The 22,696-nt window shown below is 50.2% G+C and overlaps 1 protein-coding gene across 2 annotated transcripts in view; it reads left to right on the top strand.

The window, feature by feature from the left end:
• Positions 1–22,696, top strand: part of RGS9 (regulator of G protein signaling 9) — a 70,714-nt gene that overhangs the window by 5,800 nt on the left and 42,218 nt on the right. For both annotated transcript variants that reach the window (XM_047834026.1, XM_047834025.1), the window contains exons 2-8: positions 6,125–6,221; positions 11,340–11,390; positions 12,818–12,924; positions 13,148–13,199; positions 13,462–13,520; positions 15,787–15,863; positions 22,272–22,353. In XM_047834026.1, the coding sequence (XP_047689982.1) occupies positions 6,125–6,221; positions 11,340–11,390; positions 12,818–12,924; positions 13,148–13,199; positions 13,462–13,520; positions 15,787–15,863; positions 22,272–22,353 (525 nt within the window). The remainder of the gene's footprint in view (positions 1–6,124; positions 6,222–11,339; positions 11,391–12,817; positions 12,925–13,147; positions 13,200–13,461; positions 13,521–15,786; positions 15,864–22,271; positions 22,354–22,696) is intronic.

Below are 22,696 nucleotides of genomic sequence, written 5' to 3'. Positions count from 1 at the left end.
GCCCTCTTGGATTAGGGCCTCCCTAACCACCTCATTTTACCTCACTTACCACTTCAAGACCCTGCCCCCCAAGGACACTCCCCTTCTGAGGTCCTCGGAGTCAGGGCTTCAACACGCAAATTTCGGGGTTCACAAATCAGCCCATAGCAGAGTCTCTCAAGAGTTTCCTTGGAGGACTGGGGAGACCCCTTGGAGGAATTTATATGAGGAAAAGTCTGAGGCAAATCGAGTGGAGTTTCAGCGGCCTGAACTCCCTCAGAATGTTCTCGAGGTTCACGTGCTGTGCCCTCCTCCCCCCAGCCCTTCTTTTCTGTGACGGGTGACATGCCTGCCTGAAAGAAATGTGACTCTCCTCATTGTGTTTTTAAAATAACTCTCATTATTCCTCCTCTGAAGATTATTTTCAAGCTCTTTATAACTAGCCTTTTTTTTTTTTAATGCGAAGAGAAGGAATCCAATCTGCTGACTTTCTATCCGATTTCTAACTCATAAGGCAATTTCTATTTCTTCTCCAATATCTCGACCCCCTGTTCCTATGAAACATTGTTGTCTCATACAAGAGTTTATTTTTATTTATTTATTTATTTATTTATATTAAAAAAAATTTTTTTTCAACGTTTATTTATTTTTGGGACAGAGCATGAACAGGGGAGGGGCAGAGAGAGAGGGAGACACAGAATCGGAAACAGGCTCCAGGCTCTGAGCCATCAGCCCAGAGCCTGACGCGGGGCTCGAACTCACGGACCACGAGATCGTGACCTGGCTGAAGTCGGACGCTTAACCGACTGTGCCACCCAGGCGCCCCAAGAGTTTTTTTTTTTTTTAAAAGTTTACTTATTTTCAGGGGCACCTGGATGGCTCAGTTGGTTAAGAGTGAGGTCTTAAGAGGTCTTAAGAGTTGGTTTTGGCTGAGGTCGTGAGCTCACGGTTCATGGGATCGGGCCCCATGTTGATCTGCACGGAGCCTGCTGGGGATTCTCTCTCTTCCTCTCTCTCTGCCCTTACCCCCCCTCAGGGCAAATAAATAAACTTAAAAAAAAGTTTATTTATTTTGCGAGAGAGAGAGAGAGAGAGAGAGAGAGAGAGAGAGAGTGCGCACACGCAGGAGTGAGAGACGAGCAGAGAAAGAGAGAATCCTGACGAGACTCTGTGGTGATGGTGCAGACATGGGCTCCAGCCCAGGAACCGTGAGATCGTGACCTGAGCTGAGATCAAGAGTTGGGACGCTTAACCAACTGTGCCACCCAGGTGCCCCGTCTAAGACTTTTTGTGAATAAATATGGGGTTTCATCTGGCAGTTAATGTGAGAGAGGGGAGGCCTGAGCCCTCACACCAGAAAATCAGGCATTTCTTGGAGTAGCATATAAATCTGAGGCTCACAGTGGGTTGAGAACTGCAGGAGTGACCCCCGCAGCGCACGGCTCCTGGGTCCCCCAAGTCCAGAAGAAGCGGCCTCGTCTCGGCCCCTCCAACACCCTGCTGGGTTCACCCCTTTGCTCCCTCACGACTGCAGGCTCTAGGCAGTGGCCAAGAGCCTGATGCTGCAGAAGGCCAAGGATGGAAGCTCAGACTGGAGTGGAAACGGATCGTTTCTGTTCTGGAACAATCCGTGAGCCGAGAAAGTGTCTGGGCAGATGGAGCTCGTACTCAGTCCTGCGTGTGACCCTTCACCTCCGATGCAGCTGGGTGCAATCTCTGTCTATCACTCTCCCTTTAAAATTTTTATTCTATTGTGGGAGCGCCTGGGGGGCTCAGTCGGCTAAGCGTCCGACCCTTGATCTCGGCTCAGGTCATGATCTCACGGGCGGTGAGTTCGAGCCCTGCGTTGGGCTCTGTGCTGACAGCGCGGAGCCTGCTTGGGATTCTCTCTCTCTCCGTCTTTTTCTACCCCTTCCCTCCCCCCACTAGATAAAGAAATAAACTTAAAAAAAATAAAAGTTTTACTTTATTATGGTAAGAACACTTACCGGGAGTACTCCCCTCTTAAAATTTGAGTGCACAAACAGCATAGTTAACAACCGTCTATTGTTAATAGACACGATACGGCAGAGCAGATCTCCAGAGCTTATGCACCTTGCTTGACTGAAACTTGATGGTTGTCGGCTGGCAACCCAGCTCCCATCTCCCTTCCCCCAGCCCCTGGCACCACCATTCCACTCTTTGATTCTATGAACTTGCCTGTTGGGTACCCCACGTAAGTGGGACCATGCCGTCTTTCTGTGACTGGCTCTTACTTCGCCTAGCGACGTGTTCTCCGGGCGCATCCTTATCGTGGGATACTGCGGGATGTCCTTCTTTGTCAAGGCTGACTAATGTCCCATTGTATGTCTGTGGCACCCTTTGCCTTGTTCACTTGCTGATGGACATTTAGGCCGTTGGCCCATCTTGGCCGTCGGGAACGATGCTGCAGCGAACCCGGCAGTGCTAATCTCTCTTCGAGATCCTGGCTTCGAGTCTTTTCAATGTGTACCGGGAAGCGGGGTTGCTGGGAATTCTAGTTTTAATTTTTGGAGGAACCTTCCTACTGTTTTCCACTGCAGCGGCACCATGTTGCATTCCCGCCAACTGTGCAAGAGGAGGCCAAGTTCAATCTCTTCGCTTCCCTGTGTAGAGAACCCTGGGGCCTTCTCAGGCCATCCCTCCCTTCCTATACGCCCTCTATGGTTTTTGTGTGTGTGTGTGTGGGGGGGGGGGATCTTCTCAGTTATCCTTTTCTTTTCCTGGCTATTTCTTTTCCTATTCCAGTTAGCACCTTGCCTTTTTTTTTGGTGCCTAATTCAGCCTCCAACTGCTGTCTACTGAACACTCTCTGCATAGCATGATACCAAGTGCTTTAAGCGCTTAATCTCATGTAATCTTTGCAACCTCCCTCTGATGATATAGGTACTTTTGTCGTCTCTGTATTATTGTCATCTCTAGGTTACAGAAAAATGAGTCTTAGTGAAATTTAGCAGTTGACCTGGCTTGTATATTGAGCAGGGATTTGCACCCAGATCTCTAGCATTTATCTTAGTTACCCTTTTATTTTTATACACGTGTCTTCCCAATCCTCCGCGGACTTGGAGTATGTTTTCTGCCTCGTTTTACCCCCCACAGTGCCGGGCGCTTAGTAATGCTCGATAAATACCAGCATTTGCGCGGTAAGTAGAGCAGGGTTTTTATTCCCAGGCATCTGAACACGGCCCTGCGTGCCGAGTTTCAAAGATCCATTAATTCTATGAAAGCTGCTGCTGTTACCGATTCAAACCATACCCACCAACACACACGTCTCCTGGTAAAGTATATATCTTCATGCTTATTGTACATCTTTACGAGTCTATAACATTTGTCTGGCCTCGTAAAGCATTTTTTGCATGGTTACTTAATGAGATGCTAAGAGATTACAAAACTGTGTCAATTACTGGGGCACATACTATCAGTGTCCCCATTTATGGTCCAGGAGGGACGTTCAGAGAGGTTAAGTGAAATCCTGCAGTTGGTAGAGAAATGAAACCCCACGAAGCTGCCAGAATCACGGGTTTCCCTTTGCCCTCACTGCAAGCACTGAGCAGAGTCTAAAAGGTAATTGTGAAGGGCTGCACAGAGTGGGGGAGTGTTATTTTATTGAAAAGCGGGAGGACGATGATGTAACCAAGTTAGTGAAATGGAGGGGAAGCGGGTGGACCAGTGACCTGTTTCGGTTTGGGTAGCGGTTGGGATGCAGACAGGTTGGGTTTGAGATGCAGCCCTTCATGAGGATACAGCAGGCTATATGCGGGGGGGAAGGCTTCTGGCCAGAGAAGGACAGGAAAGGTCTGTGTTCCCACCTTTGTTCCTTCCTTCGTATTTCATGCCCCTGTTCCTGCTGCTCCCGGAGCCTGGAATGCCGTGGCCCCCCATTTCCCCCACCCTCTCTGATCCTTGGTTCCTATCGTCTTTTGAAGACTCACTCCTAAAGTCCCCGCTGCTGATCCCTCCTGGCACTACTGTGTCCTCGTGATCCCAGGAACTCACCTTTGCCATCACACTTCCCATGTTGTCCTATGATCTCCTTGTGCCAGACAGTGCACTCCGTGGGCTCAGGGGCCACGTCGCCTTATCTTTGGTTTTCCTGAGTCCACCATGGCTGGTTGTTGAGCGACTGATGGACCCTTGCAGGCACCTGGCAGGCTTGGGGATACATGGTTTCTTCATGAGTAAGCGGTTTCCTGGGGGAACATGGAGCTCGAAACCTCTGCATGGGCTTCGTCAATTCCCATCGTAAACATTGACAAGAGAAACACCTGGGTTGTCTTTTTTTTTTTTCCTATAGCTCCACTTTATTCTTTTTTAATTTAAAAATTTTTCTAAATTTGCATCCAAGTTAGTTAGCACATAGTGCGATAATGATTTCAGGAGTAGAATTTAGTGATTCATTTACATATAACACCCAGTGCTCATCCCAGCAGGTGTCCTCTTTAATGCCCCTTGCCCAGTTAACCCATCCCTCCAGGTTGCCTTTTCTAAACTGTGCCAACCCATCCGGTTTGTTTTAAAATATCCTTCAGTTGACTTTACTTCCGTTTAATTTTTTCAAGTGGAAGACTATTTTTTTTTTTTTTTAATAACAGTTTAAAAAGTACTCTAAAGACCACCAGGGGTGTCCTTGTGTCTGTCTTCCTGCGGTTCACTCTTCCTCGGACAGTTCACTGTTTCTGTTTGTTTCAATCTCTCTTCGATAGTCACGACTGATTCTTATCTCTGACCTTTATCTCTTTCGAACTTGAGGTATTCATTTCCCATCCCCTGCCTGCACTCTGGCTAGCTCGGTCAGCGTTCCGAAGCAGAAGCGTTTGCTTCCAGAAGGTGCTCCTTCCTTTCCATTTTCTCCATTTTCTATTTAGGTAACTGGCAACTCTGATCACAGGAGTTACAGACTGTGCCCCCCTCACTGAACAAGTCAATCACTTGCAAGTACGGTTCATTCGAGTTAACTAGGGCTCTAAAAGCCACACCTTCCTATTATCTTTCCTGCCGCTGTCTTCATTTATTTATTAACTCATGCATCAGTCGCTTATGGAGTATCACCTATGTGTCAGGCTCTATGCCATGCAGTCATAATACAGCCTCAGACAGAAGACTGCCCTTGAAGAACTTACTTTCTAGGATCAAGGGAATCATGCAATAAACAATGTAATCACTAGGTAGATAGTTTCCTCGGTTAGAAGCTGAGTGCTATAGAAAAAGCGAGTAGGGGGTCAGGAATGCCAGGGGTGGAGTTCAAAGTCGTAGCATTAAGTAGGATGTTCTCAGGCCTCCCGAGAATGTTAGCTGAAGAAGGTGGTGAGCGAGTGAGCTACGTAGGTTCTTGGGAAGAGTGGTGTAAGCACAGGGACTAGCCAGAGCAAAGGCCCCGGGGCAGGAGGCTGGTATATTCTTGGCATGGCCAGAAAGCAGCAAGGTGGCCATTGTGGCTGGATGGGAGGCAGCCAGGTGGGAGGAGAAAAGTCAGGGGGGAAGGGGTCCCGGCCGCTAGAGCAGTAGGGGAACTTGGCCATTGCCTCTGAGTGGAATAGCCTTTGCAGGGTTTTGAGTGGAGGAGGGACATCTTCCAGAATAACTGATAGACTCACCCTGGCTGCTCTCCTGAGAGGAGACCACGGGGCGGAAGTGGCAAGCATGGGAGCCCCACCATTTCTTGCCTGGACCGTTGCAGTAGCTTCAAACGGATGTCCCCACTTGCGTCCACCCTGGCAAACTTCTTCATGCTTCAGTGTTCTTCTGTCCGCCGTGGACCACACTTCGCAAACGTGGGCTGGATGATGCTCCTCTCCAGCAGTCGCTGCTGGAGCAAAATGCACGCTCCGGGAATGGCATTCGAGGCCCGTTGTGATCTGGCTCCCACCTGTCGTTCCGGCTTCGTCTGCCCCTGTTTTCTGTCCCTCTCTCACCCCGGGCACGGTCGTCCTCCTGTGCCTCGGCTCCTCTTGTCCTGTCACTCTCTGTCCGTCACAATCCTCTTCTGCTAAGTGCCACCTTCTCTCTTAGGCCTGCGCAGCGTCTCCAGTCAGAACGCATTTCTCTGGGCTCCCCAACCCGGCGAGGGTGCTTGTGTCTGTGAGAAAAACGGTTCCGGTCAGCCAGCTTTTTGGGTTCTGTTTTGCAGATTGAAGCGCTGGTGAAGGACATGCAGAACCCAGAGACGGGGGTCAGGGTGCAGAACCAGAAGGTCCTGGTCACCAGTGTCCCTCACGCCATGACAGGTAATGTATCCTGTGACTTAGTCTTGGCCTCGAACCATCCACACGCAGGGAATGGTGGCCTAGAGCTCAAGGTCCCAGTTCAGCCCGTGGCCTGTGTTTACGCATAAAGTTTTATTGGGACGCAACCACGTCCCCACTTGTGTTTTACCTTTGGCTGTTTTTATGCCACAGTGACAGTTGCATAGTTGTGCAGAGACTGAATTATGGCCCCCCGAAGTGAAGCTATGTACAGCCCTTTAGAGGAAGTTTGCTGATTCCTGGACCACAGGCTCCTTCTGAGGAAGGGGTCGGAAAGGAAAGGAGAAAAAGAACCAATGGGGCACTTTGTGAAGCCGTCCCTCCCGGGAGGTCATTTAAAAAGCTTTTACTGTCGCTTTCTGTTTGCCTTGTTTTGATGAAATCAGGTCGCATGAGGAAGAAAAATACTATCTGGCAGAAATAAATTGGTCTTTGCTCCACCCTGGTCTGATTCACGCTGACACCTTTCTGTTTTTATTAATTAATTAATTTTTAAAAATTGGGCTCCAAATGAGTTAGCATACAGTGTAATAATGGTTTCAGCAGTGGAATTCAGTGACTCATATAACACCCAGTGCTCGGCCCAAGAAGTGTCCTCCTTTAATGCCCATCAGCCATTTAGCCCGTCCCCCCAGCCCCTCCCCTCCCGCACCCCTCAGTTTGTTCTCTGTAGTTAAGAGTCTCTTATGGTTGGCCTCTCTCTCTCTCTTTTTATCTTATTTTTCCTTCCCTTTCCCTATGTTCGTCTGTTTTGTTTCTTAAATTCCACACGTGAGTGAAATCATGTGATATTTATCTTTCTCTGACTTATTTCGCTTAGCATAATACACTCTAGTTCCATCCACATTGTTGCAAATGGCAAGATTTCATTCTTCTTGATTGCCAAGTAATATTCCATTGTGTGTGTGTGTGTGTGTGTGTGTGTGTGTGTGTGTGTGTGTGTATACATACCACATCTTCTTTATCCATTCAGCAGGCGATGGGCATTTGAGCTCCTTCCATAATCTGGCTATTGTTGATATCACTGCTATAAACATTGGGGGTGCACTTGCCCCTTCGAATCAACATCTTTGTACCCTTTAGATAAAGGATATAATAGTGCTATTGCTGGGTAGGGTAGTTCTATTTTTAATTTTTTGGGGAACCTCCATACTGTTTTCCAGAGTGGCCGCACCAGCCTGCACCCACCAGCAGTGTAAGAGGGTTCCCCTTTCTCCACATCCTTGCCAACATCTGTTGTTTCCTGAGTTTTTTTTTTAAAGTTTATTTATTTCTGACACAGAGAGAGAGAGAGAGAGAGTGAGTGAGCGTGAGCTAGGGAGGGGCAGAGAGAGAGGGAGACCCAGAATCCGAAGCAGGCTCCAGGCTCTGAGCTGTCAGCACAGAGCCCGACGCGGGGCTCGAACCCACGGACTGTGAGATCATGACCTGGGCTGAAGTCGGATGCTTAACCGACTGAGCCACCCAGGCGCCCCCTGAGTTGTTAATGTTCGCCACTCTGGTGTGAGGTGATACCTCATTGTGGTTTTGATTTGTATTTCCCTGATGATGAGTGATGATTCAGCATCTTTTCATGCACCCGTTAGCCATCTGAATATACTGGTGCCCTCCTTAACCACCCCACAGGATGCCGCCAGTGTCTCCTTTCTCTGGATGTGGGATAAAGGAGCATCATCTGCGGACATTGGCAGAAGGGACCGAACCGCAAAAGAGGAATGAATTTTGATTAATGGGTCGCATATGTCGTATGATTTTGGTTTTTCGGTCAAGAGCATGTTTCCTACCGAGACATAGTGTCTGCAGAAACAGATAGCTTCTCAAAGCACAAGCCTGGGACTCACCCCTCTGTTCTGCTCCTTGTGAACCCTCACTCTCTCCCCCCCACCACGACCTCACTGTTTTTCACTCAAGGTGCCCTGGTCTTGGCAGAGAGAAGCAGGCTGACACTGTCCTGTTTCCCTTTCTAGCTGCTTGGAAGAAAGAGTGCCCCCACCATCAGTGTATCATGCAGGATTCTGTGAGTGCAAGCCACAGAAGACCAACCTGGCTGGTTGGAGCAAAAGGGCAGTTGATGGGAACGGAACAGGGTAGCTCACAAAAGAAAAGGAAACTGACGAGCCACCCCTGGGAGAGGCTAGGAACCAGTGTAGCACAGGCGCCCAAAGAGCAGGAATAAATGGGCAGACTCCTCAGGGTGGTCCTGCTTCCTCCCAGCCTTTAAGACGTACGGGGGGGGGGGGGGGGTGAGGTGGGGGGGGGACCGGGACCATTCTTCCCGAAGGCATCCCTGCCCCGCCCCCCTCCGCTCCTGGTTGTCATTAATTGTGGCCTGGATTCTCCACTGGATTGGGAAGCCTTCACATCGCATCTTTCTCACCTGGGTAACCCCAGTGCTTAGCAGAGCTGCTGGTCAGGCAGGGGGGGAGGTTTAACAGAAGTTTGCTGAATGCGTGAGCCGGTGCTGGCCTAGTGTTGTGCAGAGAGCACTGGACGGCGAGGGGCACCTGGGATTGAATCTTTCAGGTGCCTTTTTCAAGCCGTGTAGCCCTTGCCTCAGTGTTTTTATTTTAAAAGCAGGAATAGTGGGGGGGCGCCTGGGTGGCTCAGTCGGTTAAGCATCTGACTTCGGCTCAGGTCATGATCTCAAAGCTCGTGAGTTTGAGCCCTGCGTCGGGCTCTCCGTTGACGGTGCAGCGTCTGCTTTGGATCATCTCTCTCCCTCTCTCTCTGCCCCTCACCCGCTTGTGCACTCTCTCTCTTTCTCTCTCTTAAAAATCAATAAATGAACATTAAAAAAACAGGATTCGCAATCCCTGTCTACGAGAATGATGGCGGGTGTTAGGTGAGATAGTACTGTGCATGTGGTCAGCAAGCATGGATGCTTGATGTGTGGTGACAGCAGGCGATTCCCCACACTGTGTCACTTAACACCCACAACAAAGTTAGGGATAGACACGACCATCCGCATTTTGCAGGTGGGGCCATGGAGAAGCAGAGAGGCTCAGCAACGTGTCCCCGTGTCACTACACTCACACACGTGGCTGAGCTTGGATCTGATCCCAGCTGTGTGACTCAAGCGTCCATACCCTTACCCACTGTCAGTGCGCATAAGCTGCTCTTTTTCCTTGCACACGGGGCGCCCGTGGTTCCTGGATTTGGCCGAGGCGGCCGACCCTGCCATGTGTTCTCTTGTTCCTCCTGTGTGGGTGAATTTCAGCTGCCGCTGGAACGGGTCTCAGGGAGAAGCCTTGGGTCCTGCATCAGCACGAATAAAAGCAAACCGGGTAATCAGTCTCTAACTCCTCAGATGGCAGGTGACCCAGGGCTTCTGGGGATGACGGTGGCTGACGCGGAGCCTGCCACGCCATTAGCACAGACCACGTGGTGCCGATGCCGGTGGCTCTGTAATCCCATTTGGTCTATTTCGGGAAGCAGTCAAGTGGATGAGAAAACCCTTGGCTCCTTGGTGGAGAGTGCTAATCAAACTGCTGTCTGTTTGGGTCTCTCTCTCTCTCTCTCTCTCTCTCTCTCTCGGTCTACATGCCTCCCGAGTAGCATTCAAGGAAACCTGGGGTGGAAAGTCTAAAACATCCAGTCCTAGGATTTTCAGGAGGAATTTAGATGAAGGCTTTTGCTTGAGAACAGCCAACCAGGGGTGAATAAAACTAAGAACAATAGACGAGAACCCACTGGAAGCGAGAACGGTGGGCATGTTACAAGGACAGAGATAATGTCTGAACGTTTGTGCCCCAGGGCATGGACAGGAAGGTAAGAATTACAGGTTGTCCATCCTAAGTCATGCTGCGGGCAAGTAATTAAGCCCAGAGAGTGTGTGAGTGGGTGTTAAGGGCCTTCCCTGGAAGGCCCCAGAAGAAATGCCCCTTCACTAGCTCTGAAGAGGCAAGTATCTATCACGTGCAACACTCCAGCCACAAGGACACGGGCAGTGGGGTCTCAGACCCGGATCCTCCTTCTTGGTGTGTGCTGTGGGCCAGTTCTCATGCAGGCAGGGGTCCAGGGTTGGCCTGTGAAGTTGCTGGAAAATGTGGTTATTGCTGTTTGCCAGATGGTGTCTGGTGAAGGGTGGTTCCTTCCAGGACATCTCATCTTTCTTTAGGGGAACTATTGCCTTCCTTGTACAAGGAGTCTGTTCCACTAAGGGGGTGCAGGGCCCAGGTTGAGGAGGAACCACACAGCTCCTTGGGGTCCTGCAACAGTTCTGGATTGCTTTTGGAACTTGGCTCGCTTTGGCCCTTAGATAAATCTGAATCCTTGGGAGAGGGGCGGGAGGGGGCGCTTCTTCTCTCCTGATCTCGCCTGATCTCATCCCTGTCTGCCTCACCTGCTTTTTTTTTTTTTTTTTCCCACACCAGTTTTCACTCTGCATTATTGTTCCCAGGCTGGCCCCTAAGACCTGCCGAGCCCAGGGCGTGACTGCAAGTGGTGCTCCCATTCCATTGTCTGAAGTTATAAATCAATCCACAGAGTGTTACTAGAATATGTCCCACCCTCCTGCTTCGACCAGAGTACTTTCACAATGACCTGAGAGGCCGGGTCTGAATTTCGAATTTTCGGACTCCTCAGAGTTCTGCCTGGGAACTTGGGAGCCGGGGAGAACCATCCCCTACCCTTAGCTCCTTCCCACTTTTCCTCCCATTCCTGGCTCTGATGTCCCTTCATGTGACCAGGCTCCATCTGGAGCCCCACAGGCAGCATGCCTTGGGTCTGCTTTTTTTCAGGGCTCAGACTTAGGCTCTTTACTTCCTACTTGACAAATACTAGTCCATGCACAAATTATTGTAAGGTAAGGAAATAAACACCACAAGAGAGGTGAAGAATTGCGGGTGTGGGGGGATGTTAAGCTGGAAATCTGGCCGGAGTCAGATCATGGATGACCCTGAATTATGGGTTGTGGGGTTTTGGGTTGAACATAGTGACAGGGGTGCGGTGGAGGGGAGGCCCTGAAAGTTTTGAGCCGATGAGGGATGAGATCACAGCTGAGCCTGGAGGAGACCCTGTGGGGTGACAGCGTGGAGGAGGGTGTGGAGGTCGGGGGCTGGGCTGGGAAACTGATGATGGCCAAATACCTCTGGTTTGCAGGCAGTGATATTCTCCAGTGGATCGCCCAGCGGCTTTGGATCTCCAATCTGGGTGAGAGCTCCTCAGGCACTCCGTTGACAAGGACCAAAGAATCTCTGGAGGCCAGAGACTAAATGGAGGCTTAGCCTCTGTCTCTGAGAAATTGACATTGGAGAGACAAGGCATTCATGTGAAAAACAACCAGAATCAAAAGCGAAGGCGTGACAGATAATTGGGGAAGAAAAATGGTTGTTTCATTCAAAATATTGGGAGCACATAAATAACAGGCAACCGGGGAAGAATCAGTCAAGACAGAAGTCTTGGAGGGGTGATGCACGCATACAGTTGGTCTCGAAAGAAGGGCCGCTAGCGGACTGTGGAGGGGAGTTCCGAGGGTCTGTCTTCCCAGAGGGGAAACTAGCAAGAGCAGTGGTGTAGAAATGGGCTGAATGAGACAGAGAGGGGGACGAGGGGGAAATTGGGAGAAATGACTTCAGCTGGGTATGGAGGGCAGGGGAGGGACAGGCGTGTAGCTGGCATATTTGCAGATTCCAAGTTTCGTCTGGGAGGCAGCCAATAGGAGGTCATGGGGGAGTTTTGAGCCATATGTGTGATAATCATATGTAAGCTAGGATGTTTGCAGCACTTTGAGGGATGGGTTGGAACAGAAGGAATCTGAGGCACAGACTTCCCACTAGGAAAAAAGGCTCTTGGTATCACACGGCATAGAAAATGAGACTTGTCTACGATGGCGGGGGGGGGAGTGAGACATGAAGAAGGAGGGATGGGGAGAAAGTCTCTCGAAGCGTTGGAGGCTGAGATACAGGAGGGGTTGTGGGTTGGGTCCTTGGGCCCGAGGACGGCAGGGGTAGAAAATTCTCTGGATGATGGCAAGACACCTGCTTCCTTGGTGACTCTGAGAAAGAGCCAGGAAGGTTTTCCTTTAATTGATGCAAATCCAGAAACAAGGCTATGTTTCCAAGCACATTGGAGGTGGGCTAGGTAATAAAGTGAGGTGGGGAGGAGCCGGGGGATCCATACCTAGGATGTGGGTAGAATGGAGCTAGGGGATAGAAGTTGACAGTAAACGTGGCCTCCTATTTCCTTTCCTTTTTGAAGGAGGAACTCACTGGTGGTCAGAGACATTCTCTCCCTGCTCCTGGGGACTTCTCCAGACCCAAAGGGCCCAAAGAAGCTTCTTCAAACATCTTCAGTGGACCACCTGTGATACCCATGAACATTTGGGTTCTCTGGTTCCCCCCAGACTTATGAGTTGTCATTCTTGGGGGTCGAGCTGGGGAAGTCTTCCTCTTACCATGCTCCCCAGCTGAAATTTGCCCATAGCCAAGTTCAGGAACCACTGTCCTCTCTCCTTAGATGAAGTGCTGTTTGGATGGGGCGCCTCTCCTGGAGTTTGGGGTGCTGTGTGGGGGATGGGCAATGAGCTTCTGCCTTCAGTGTCTGCTGTTAACTTCCATGTCTTAACTGTTTCTTCCCAGAGGCACAGAACTTGGGCAACTTTATTGTCAAATATGGCTACATTTACCCTCTGCAGGATCCCAGGAATCTTGTACTCAAGCCTGACAACAGCCTCTACCGGTTTCAGGTGGGTCTTGGCCTTGACCTTGACCTTGGTGTTAATATGGGATTAATCTTATCTGAGAAGGGAATTGCATGGCTTCATGTCCTCACAGATCAGAACTTTAGAAATGGTGGGGGAGGGGGCTGAGGTCGTTTCATCTCAAGCCGCAGGGCTGGGGGCCCAGGGGGACAGTCAACAGCGTGGGTTGTAAGCCCACGCTTACATGCTTTCCTGGTTTCTTTTATAGACGCCGTATTTCTGGCCCACCCAGCAGTGGCCGGCTGAAGATACAGACTATGGTAAAACTCCATCCCCCTATGCCTTTGGTAGTGCTCAACGTGCTGCTTATTTACTCGCTGCACCTTGGTGACATTTGTCTTACTGTCATCACGACCTTTATGTCCGTTCACATCTGTATTGGGTGTGTTCCCAGGGAAGGGAGCAAGGATCTGCTGAAACTTCTCCCTACCAAGCCAACCACAGCAGCCTCGTGCATATAATGGCGCAGATGCCGTTTTAAAATATGGTGATGATGGAAAATGTCATTGCTTTCTTTTGCAGCCATCTATCTAGCCAAGCGAAATATAAAGAAGAAAGGGATTTTAGAAGAATATGAAAAGGTACAGACATGCTTTCAAGTATAAGTTATTATAATTGGAATAAAGTCTTGAGCTGTTTTTTTTCCTCTTCCCCCTTGGTTATATCATGTGTACCCTCATCATCCATCCATCCATCCATCTATCATTCATCCATCCATCCACCCACCCATCATTTATTCATCTATCATCCATTCATCCATCCACAATCTAACCATCCGTCCATCCACCATCTATCCATTCATCCATTCACCGTCCATCCATGCACCATACATGTATCATCTGTCACCTGTCCATCCACCCACCCACCGTCTATCTGTCCATTACCCATCCATCCAACATCTATCACCCATCCATCCACCATCCATCCATCCACCATCCATCCATCCATCCACCCACCCACCCATCCATCATCCATCTATCCATCCATCCACCATCCATCCATCCACCCACCCACCCACCCACCCATCCATCATCCATCCATCCATCCATCCACCATCCATCCATCCACCCACCCACCCACCCATCCACCCATCCGTCATCCATCCATCCATCCATCCACCATCCATCCATCCACCCACCCACCCACCCATCCACCCATCCATCATCCATCCATCCATCCATCCATCCATCCATCATCCATCCATCATCCATCCATCCACCCATTCACCCACCATCCATCCATCCATCCATCCATCCATCACCCATCCATCTACCATCCACCATCCATCCATCCATCCACCCACCCACCCACCCATCCATCATCCATCCACCATCCATCCATCCACCCACCCATCCATCATCCATCCATCCATCATCCATCCATCCATCCATCCATCCATCCATCATCAATCCATCCACCCACCCACCCATCCATCATCCATCCATCATCCATCCATCCACCATCCATCCATCCATCCATCATCCATCCACCATCCATCCATCCATCCATCCATCCATCCATCACCCATCCATCCACCATCCACCATCCATCCATCCACCCACCCACCCACCCATCCATCATCCATCCATCCATCCATCCATCCATCCATCATCCATCCATCATCCATCCATCATCCATCCATCCACCCACCCACCCATCCACCCACCCATCCATCATCCATCCATCCATCCATCCATCCATCCATCCATCATCCATCCATCATCCATCCATCCACCCATCCACCATCCATCCATCCATCCATCCACCATCCATCTATCCATCCATCCATCCATCCATCCATCACCCATCCATCCACCATCCACCATCCATCCGTCCACCCACCCACCCACCCATCCATCATCCATCCATCCATCCATCCATCATCCATCCATCCATCCATCCATCATCCATCCATCCACCCATCATCCATCCATCTATGCATCCATCCATCATCCATCCATCATCCATCCATCTACCCATCCACCATCCATCCATCCATCCATCCACCATCCATCCACCATCCATTCATCCATCCATCCATCACCCATCCATCCACCATCCACCATCCATCCATCCACCCACCATCCATCATCCATCCATCACCCATCCATCCATCCATCCATCCACCCACCATCCATCCATCTACTATTCATCCGTCCATCTATTTGGAAGCAGCTTGCTGAAATAAATTCTTCCCCATGTCAAGCTTCAGTTTCTCCTGCTGTAATTTAAGCCCTTGCCTCAGTGCCTACTGGACACAAAGTAGCTACTCCCTTCCGTTCGCTGTCCTATTAATGAGACAATTAATATGCACGATAATGGACATTATGTGATAAACAGATGTGAACTTGAGTTTGTGATGGGAAAACAATAGTGTAGCTTTGGTTTCAGGCCGGATGAGTCAGATTTCTCAAAGAACACATGCATCCCTCAAAAGGCTAGATTCCTGTGCAGACAGCAACAATCTTGCCGTGTTTTTATTCTTTACAAATATGTATTTCGAAGGGCCCACATCATACCAATGTTAGGATTTGTCTTTGTGCATTTGTGATGCTCTGTTGTTGAATACTGAGTTTCTACATTTCCCCTCACACGGTTCCCCTCTTCCTAATCAGATTTGGGATACATTTATTAAAAAAAAAATCCAAGCCAGGGTGTGGCTTTTGTTGTGAAGGCTTTTTGAGAATTCAGTGCTACCTTTTGAGTGAATGCCTTCGCAAAGCTGGGATGGGAGATCATCTGGCTGCGTCTAAAGCCAGGGCACACCCTCATTGACTTAGAGCTTGCTTCCGTCTGCACACAGCCTGTGTTGTGGGGCTTAGTGTTCTTTTTGTTCTCCATTTCTAGGAAAATTACAACTTCTTGAACAAAAAAATTAACTACAAGTGGGACTTTGTCATTATGCAGGCCAAAGAACAGTACAAGTGAGTGGAAGATCACGTTTGTCTGTTGGTCCTTCCTCCCTCCTTTCCTTCTTTGTTTCCTTTTATCGTAACAAACCTTTATTGGGCTTTTACTGTCAAACGCTGGGCTCGGCATGGGGAATATGAAGGCACAGTCTGGGGTCAGGCGGACGAGCAAACAGGCTGTGATGCTACACTGAGGTGGGGTCTCACACAGGTGTCTGCAGGAGAGCTGGAGAAACAGCATTGAACCTGAAGCTGCCTAGGAGGTTGCCGGGGGGAAGGGTGGTGCTGGCGGATGGAGAAGAAGGGTGAGGTGAGAGGAAGGATCTTCAAAGTAGAGAGAACCAGAGTCTGGAATCGGGGGAATGCCCACTTGGTGCAGTTTTGTGTAGCTGGAGCAGAGAGCACAGAGCCTGGAACCAAGAGAAGTGAGACCCGACATGTTAGCAGGAGCAGATCGGGAGAGGGTTTAGCGCTAAGGGCCATGGGGAGCCATAAAAAGATCTAAAGCAGATTTGCACAGTAGAACCACCCACGACTGGTCTCATTTGCCTGCCGTCCACTTCAGAACTGGAGCCCGAAGTCCCCGTGAAGGCTCTGCCTTGTCTACGAGAGCCAGATGTCAATGTTGCAGAGAGTGAATCCGTCAGGACGATGTTAGGCTGTCGTAACAAACATCCCCCCAAGCCTCAGGAGCACGAAACCACGGGTTCATTTCTTGCCTGCGCTTCATGTCCACTGTGGCTTAGCTGGGGCCCTGACATGCTTTGTGCCCACTCCGGGACCCGTGCTGAAGAAGTGGCACCATCCAGACTTCGCCTGTTGCTGGAGTAGAGGGAGGCAGAGCCTGTATGGGTCACGAGCGATGCATGTCACTTGTGTTCACAATTCATTAGCCCAACAAAGCGGCTCCTATGGTTGTGCCCAACTTTAAACTCCTTTGGGTGGGGATGTACAATCCTACTGTGTGCCTGTGATGTGGGGAAGTCAAGAATACCTGGGGACCAATACCAGATATTACCAAAATGGGTGAGTCCAGTCAGCCTCACTTGCCCAGGCAGGTCCAGTTTCTGGAAGGTCTACCCTTGCTGGTGCGTGGCTGGGCTGAACAGTGGAATCTCATCCAAGAGCCTTGGGATCTGAGTAGTGGTGGATTGGTTAGGGCTCTCTACAGAAACAGAAATACTAGGATATGTATGTATGTATATCAGAGGTTTATGATAAGGAATTGGCCCATACAACTACAGAGGCTGCGAAGTGACATGACCTACGGCTGGCAGGCTGGGGATCCAGAAGCCCTGGTGTGATAGGTTCGTCTGGAGGCTAAGCAGCTGGAGGCCCGGACGCTGACGTTTCAGTTGAGCCTGAAGGCAAGGAAAGACTGATGTCCCAGCTCAAGGCCACCAGGCAGGAGGGATCCCCTCTCATTTAGGGGAGATCAGTCTTTTTGTTCCATTCAGGCCTTCAACTTTAAAATACCCTCAGCTGAAAACATCCTCAGGAATACATCCAGAATAAATTTGACCAACTCTCTGGGCACCCCATGGCCCAATCAAGTTGACACATAAAATTAACCGTCATGAGAGGGTGAGCGCTATTATGCAGAAGGGCCTGTTAGGGGCGGGGTGGCAGCGGGGGGGACATAAAAGTTCTAATGGCAGATGGCTTTATTGCTTCGGAGAGGGACTGTCTGCTCTGAGGCTTTAAATTCAGGTAGAGGAGCATTACTGAGAGACCTGGAGCGGGGTCTTTCTCCGCTGACATGTTTCTGCCTGGGTGTGCCTGAGGCAGAACAGCTGCGGGGAGTGCTCTAACCTCCCATCACTTGTGTTTGTTCATAAGGTTTCATTTGGTGAGTTCCCTGTACCGCCTCCGTTTATGATGGTGAGAGCAAGTGCTCACAGCAGGAACTCTTGTCACCCCTCACATCCACAAATGGGGAAATAGAGGCTTAGAGAGGTTAAAAAGTCCTTGGCAAAGTCGCTCTTGAGGTAATGGTCAAGGCTGGGCTAGTGTTACTTAGGTCTAGTCGATGCACCAGTTTTGAGTTTCTACTGGGTTCCACACTGGGCTGGAACCCCCTCATCCTCCTCCACCTCTCTGCTCTGAGCAGGATAGCCCAGCGACCCTGACATGCCTTCCAGGACGCCCTAGCTGTGTGTGCAACTCAGGGCTATTCTCAGTGGCTCCCCCAGGCCCTACCACTCAGACTTGGCCTTAGCCTGGACAGAGCTCTGCGTTGCCATGTCTTAGGGCATCCCCTCCTCCGTCGTTTCTAGCTGCTTTGGGATGAGCGATTCCGGAAAGACTCCATCCTTCTGAGATACTGGCTTTTCCCTACTAATTCCATTGCTTAACTCAAAGGCTGCCTCTGATTTCAGCTCTAGGATGTGCAGCGGCGAATTTTATGTGTTAACTTGGCTAGGCTGTGGTACCTAGACAGCAGGGCCACCACCAGTCTATGATGACACTGTGAAGGTATTTTTTAGATGAGGTTAACATTCACATCAGTAGACTTGGAGTAAAGCAGATTACCTCTGTAGTGTGGGTGGGCCTGATCTAATCAATTGAAGGCTTTAACTAAAAAGGCTGAGGGTTTTTTTTTTTAATTTTTATTTTTTATTTTTTTTACAATATTTAAAAAAAAATTTAACATTTGTTATTGAGAGACAGAGAGACACAGAGTGTGAGTAGGGGAGGAGCAGAGAGAGGGGGAGACACAGCATCTGAATTAGGCTCCAGGCTCTGAGCCGTTGGTACAGAGCCCACCGCGGGGCTCGAACTCAGATGGTGGGATCATGACCTGAGCCGAAGTCGGACGCTCAACCGACTGAGCCACCCAGGTGCCCCTTTAATCTTTCTTTTTAATTTTTATTTTTGAGAGAGAGTGAGAGACAGAGTGTGGGTGGGGAGGGGCAGAGAGAGAGAGAGAGAGAGAGAGAGACATAGAATCTGAAGCAGGCTCCAGGCTCCCAGCGGTTAGCGTAGAGCCCGACACGGGGCTCGAACCCACAAACCGTGAGATCGTGAGATTGGGAGCCGAAGTCGAACGCTTAACCGACTGAGCCACCCACGTGCCCCAAAGACTGAGGCTTTCTGAGGCAGAAGTAGTTCTGCCTTCAGATTGCCTTTGGACTCAAGTTTCAACATCAGTCATTTCCTGGGTCTCCAGCCTGCTGGCACGTCTTGTGGAATTTAGACTTGCCAGCTTCCTCAGTTGTGTGTTACTCAACAAATAAACTCTGCCTCTATCTATCTATCTATCTATCTATCTATCTATCTATCTAATCTCCTACCAGTTCTGTTTCTCTGCAGACCCCGATTAATACAAACACAGGGTCTCACCACAAAGTTAGGTTGGCTGTGTATGTGTCGGTGGCTCATGAGGTAGCCATTTGGTTATACTGAGCCTCTCAACACAAACCTCTATTCCGAATCCCAGACTCATTGCATGTTGATGTCGTATCTCAAACATAACTTGTTCATATTTGAATGTTTCGCTCCCTCGCACCCCAAACCTCTTCCTCTAGTGTTACCCCCATCAGTACAGGGAACCCCGTTTACCTCCTGCCCACAAGCCCTCACGCCCCCTGTGTAGTCATCCAGTCCTGTTGCCACTTCTGGCAAAATTCCTGCCACCCCACCTCCTCCCTTCTGTGTGCCCCCCTCTTCCCCTGAGTTGGTTGAACCAACCTCGCTGTCACCCAGGCCATGGCAGTATCCCCCCAGTTGGCCTCTTTGCTCCCATGTGCCCCTATTTTTAAAATATATTTATTTATTTTTGAGAGAGACATAGAGATGCACAGAGCGTGAGTGGGAGAGGGGCAGAGAGAGGGGGAGGCCCAGAATCCGAAGCAGGCTCCAGGCTCCGAGCTGTCAACACAGAGCCCGACGCGAGACTCGAACTCACGAGCCGCGAGATCATGACCTGAGCTGAAGTCGGACGCTTCGATGACTGAGCCCCCCAGGTGCCCCTGCCGCCATTTTTGAAACAAAAATAGAGCCCTGTCACCCTTCAGAGTGAGAGATCTCTCAGTTCAAATGCCACATGCTCAAAGAGGCTTTTCTGATTAGTCATTGTTATTGCACATAGATCATCCTAAAAGTGGTTCAAAACAGCAACAGTCACTTTATTATCTTTCAAGGTTTCTGTTGGTCTGGAATTTGGGAAGGGCTTGGCTGGGCAGTTCTGGATCTGAGTCTCTCACATGGTTGTGGTGGGAGGGCTGGAGCTGGGGGCCCTCAGCACCTGGCTGGGTATTTCCTGCCCTCGTCTTGTAGCCTCTGGACTGCTTGGGCTCCCTCACAACATGGTGGCATTGGGGCAGTCACATCGCTTGCAGGTGGTTGGAAGCTTCAAGGGCAGATATTCCAGTGAGGAGGATGGCAGCTGCCCCACCTTTTAGGGCCCAACCTCAAACATCGCAGTGTGCCATTTCTGACATATTAGATTGGGTTGAAAGAGCCACAAGAAACCCACCTGGGTCCCAGGAGGGGAGGACATAGACCCTCCTCTCGATGGGAGGAATGCCAAGGAATTGTAGACAGATTAACAAGCTCCACAGGGGCCGTCTGAGATTGTGCATTAGAGCACCTGATCTTTTCCTTAGAGCTCATAAAGCAGTATGTAATTGTATTTCTTTTTTTATTTTCTCTTTTTAATATCTTAAAATTTATTTATTTACTTCGCGATAGAGAGCACAAGAGGGGAAGGGGCCAACAGAGGGAAGAGAAATCCCAATCAGGCTCCGTGCTGTCAATGCAGAGCCTGATGCGGGCTTTGAACTCGTGAACCATGAGATCATGACCTGAGCTGAAATCAAGAGTCAGACGCTTAACTGACAGAGTCACTCATGTGCCCCTTTCTTCTTCTTCTTTTTTTTAATATTTATTTTATTTTATTTTTTTTTAAATTTTTTTTTTGAACATTTATTTATTTTTGGGACAGAGAGAGACAGAGCATGAATGGGGGAGGGGCAGAGAGAGAGGGAGACACAGAATCGGAAACAGGCTCCAGGCTCTGAGCAGTCAGCCCAGAGCCCGACGCGGGGCTCGAACTCACGGACCGCAAGATCGTGACCTGGCTGATGTCGGACGCTTAACCGACTGCGCCACCCAGGCGCCCCTTTAATATTTATTTTTGAGAGAGAGAGCAAGAGAGCACAAGCAGGGAAGGGGCAGAGAGAGGGACAGAGGATCCGAAGCGGGCTCTGCGCTGACAGCAGCCAGTCTGATGCTGGTCACAGAAGAGCCAGAGAAGAAGCCAGAAAGGACCATTACTGTAAATTAGCAATCGGCTGTATTCGTAAGACTCTCCAGCATTGTGGAAACTCCACAGTGCCTCGGGCCGCCTGTGGCCCATCCTCCTGAGGACGCGGGGTAGTTAACCTGGTGGAAAATCCAGTTAGGCCGGCACGGGGAAGGAGAAGGGATGGTGTTTATATTTAATTTCCAGAGGAAGTTGGCAAAACACCCTACTGGAATGGCACTCTCCACCCACCTGGCCCTCTAGATGAGATGATGTTATTGACGATGCATTCGCTGGCGGATAAGTCTGCTGTCTCTGTCTTCTGGAGGGCATGTACGTCATCCCACGTTGCCTGGAAAACCAGCATAGCCACGTGGGTGCAGGTCGCCGTGGAAATAGTGGCAAATGGGGCCCCTGGCACCGTAATTAATGTCGCCCGGCTTCCGTAGGAGGAGAGCACAGCATCATTTCCTATCCATAATGGGAGAAGAGGGAGAGAGAGATAAGAGGGAAGATAAATAGCCTTTCACCATAATCAGTTGGGTTTGGAAAAAACCCCGACTTGGCACGAACTCTGTGAAGTGACAGAGCGGGAATGACCGGGAGGGAGACACACACGACCCCCCCCCCCCCCGCCCCCACTCCCACCCGAGGCCAGCATCGTCCCTGGTAGCAAGCTCTGGCATTGCCTGCTGCCACTTGTCCGGGTGTTGACCACGGTGTTTATCGAAGCAGGGAAATGTTAACCCAGGTGGTCCGATGTCATCAACCCCGAATGTCGTCCACACTCGCTGTGGTGGTGAAGGTGGAGGGGATTCGATTCTGGGGCTGAGTCACGGTGGCGTGGCTGCGTCGCAGCGCAGGGCTGTCGGGTAGAGACGTGCTCTGCCCCTTGCTGCCACCGTGACCCTCCGCGGGGCGTTCAGTCTGTCTTTACTTCAGTCCGCCGAGCTGCGAGGTGAGACGAGGTCACTGGGGGGGATTACGTGAGTTCACACGCGTGAGAGGACCTAGCACGAGAGGGTGATATTAGTGTTTGCTGTCACTATTACGATTATGGGCAAACACAGATGACTTGGAGAGGCGGGGGGAGTGGTCTGGGGCTTTGGGGACGGGCTGCATCACTGAGCAAACGGAGCAAAATCTCACTGGCCTTGATGTGGCTTTTGGTTTTTCAGGACTGGGAAGGAAAGGAATAAAGCAGACAGGTATGCGTTGGATTGCCAGGAGAAGGCGTACTGGCTGGTCCACCGATGCCCTGTGAGTATTACCCTTCCTGGTCCCACCCATCTGTCACCCCGTCCTCACCATCCCTTTTGCTGGCTCATCTCCCTCTGGGGCTGGAACTGAATCAGCAAGAGCGGTGGCTTAGTGTTGGGTTAACATCCAGGTGCCTCTCGGTGGAAGAGGAAAGAGACGGCTTGGAAGGAATGAGCTTGTGGCTCATCTGTTGGTCTGTTGGTGTTGGGTCTAAGTGAAGCCAGCCGTGGGAGGAACCTGAATGAGCTTGCCTTTTATAAGAGGTGGAATTGTGTGTGTGTGTGTGTGTGTGTGTGTGTGTGTGTGTGCCATGATACCTTGGAAAAGGAACACGGGAAGAAAA

This window comes from Prionailurus viverrinus, chromosome E1 (genome assembly GCF_022837055.1).
Source record: "Prionailurus viverrinus isolate Anna chromosome E1, UM_Priviv_1.0, whole genome shotgun sequence".
NCBI lineage: Eukaryota > Metazoa > Chordata > Mammalia > Carnivora > Felidae > Prionailurus > Prionailurus viverrinus.
Note: the sequence above shows the minus strand (reverse complement) of the source record. Positions and strands in the feature narration are given on the sequence as shown.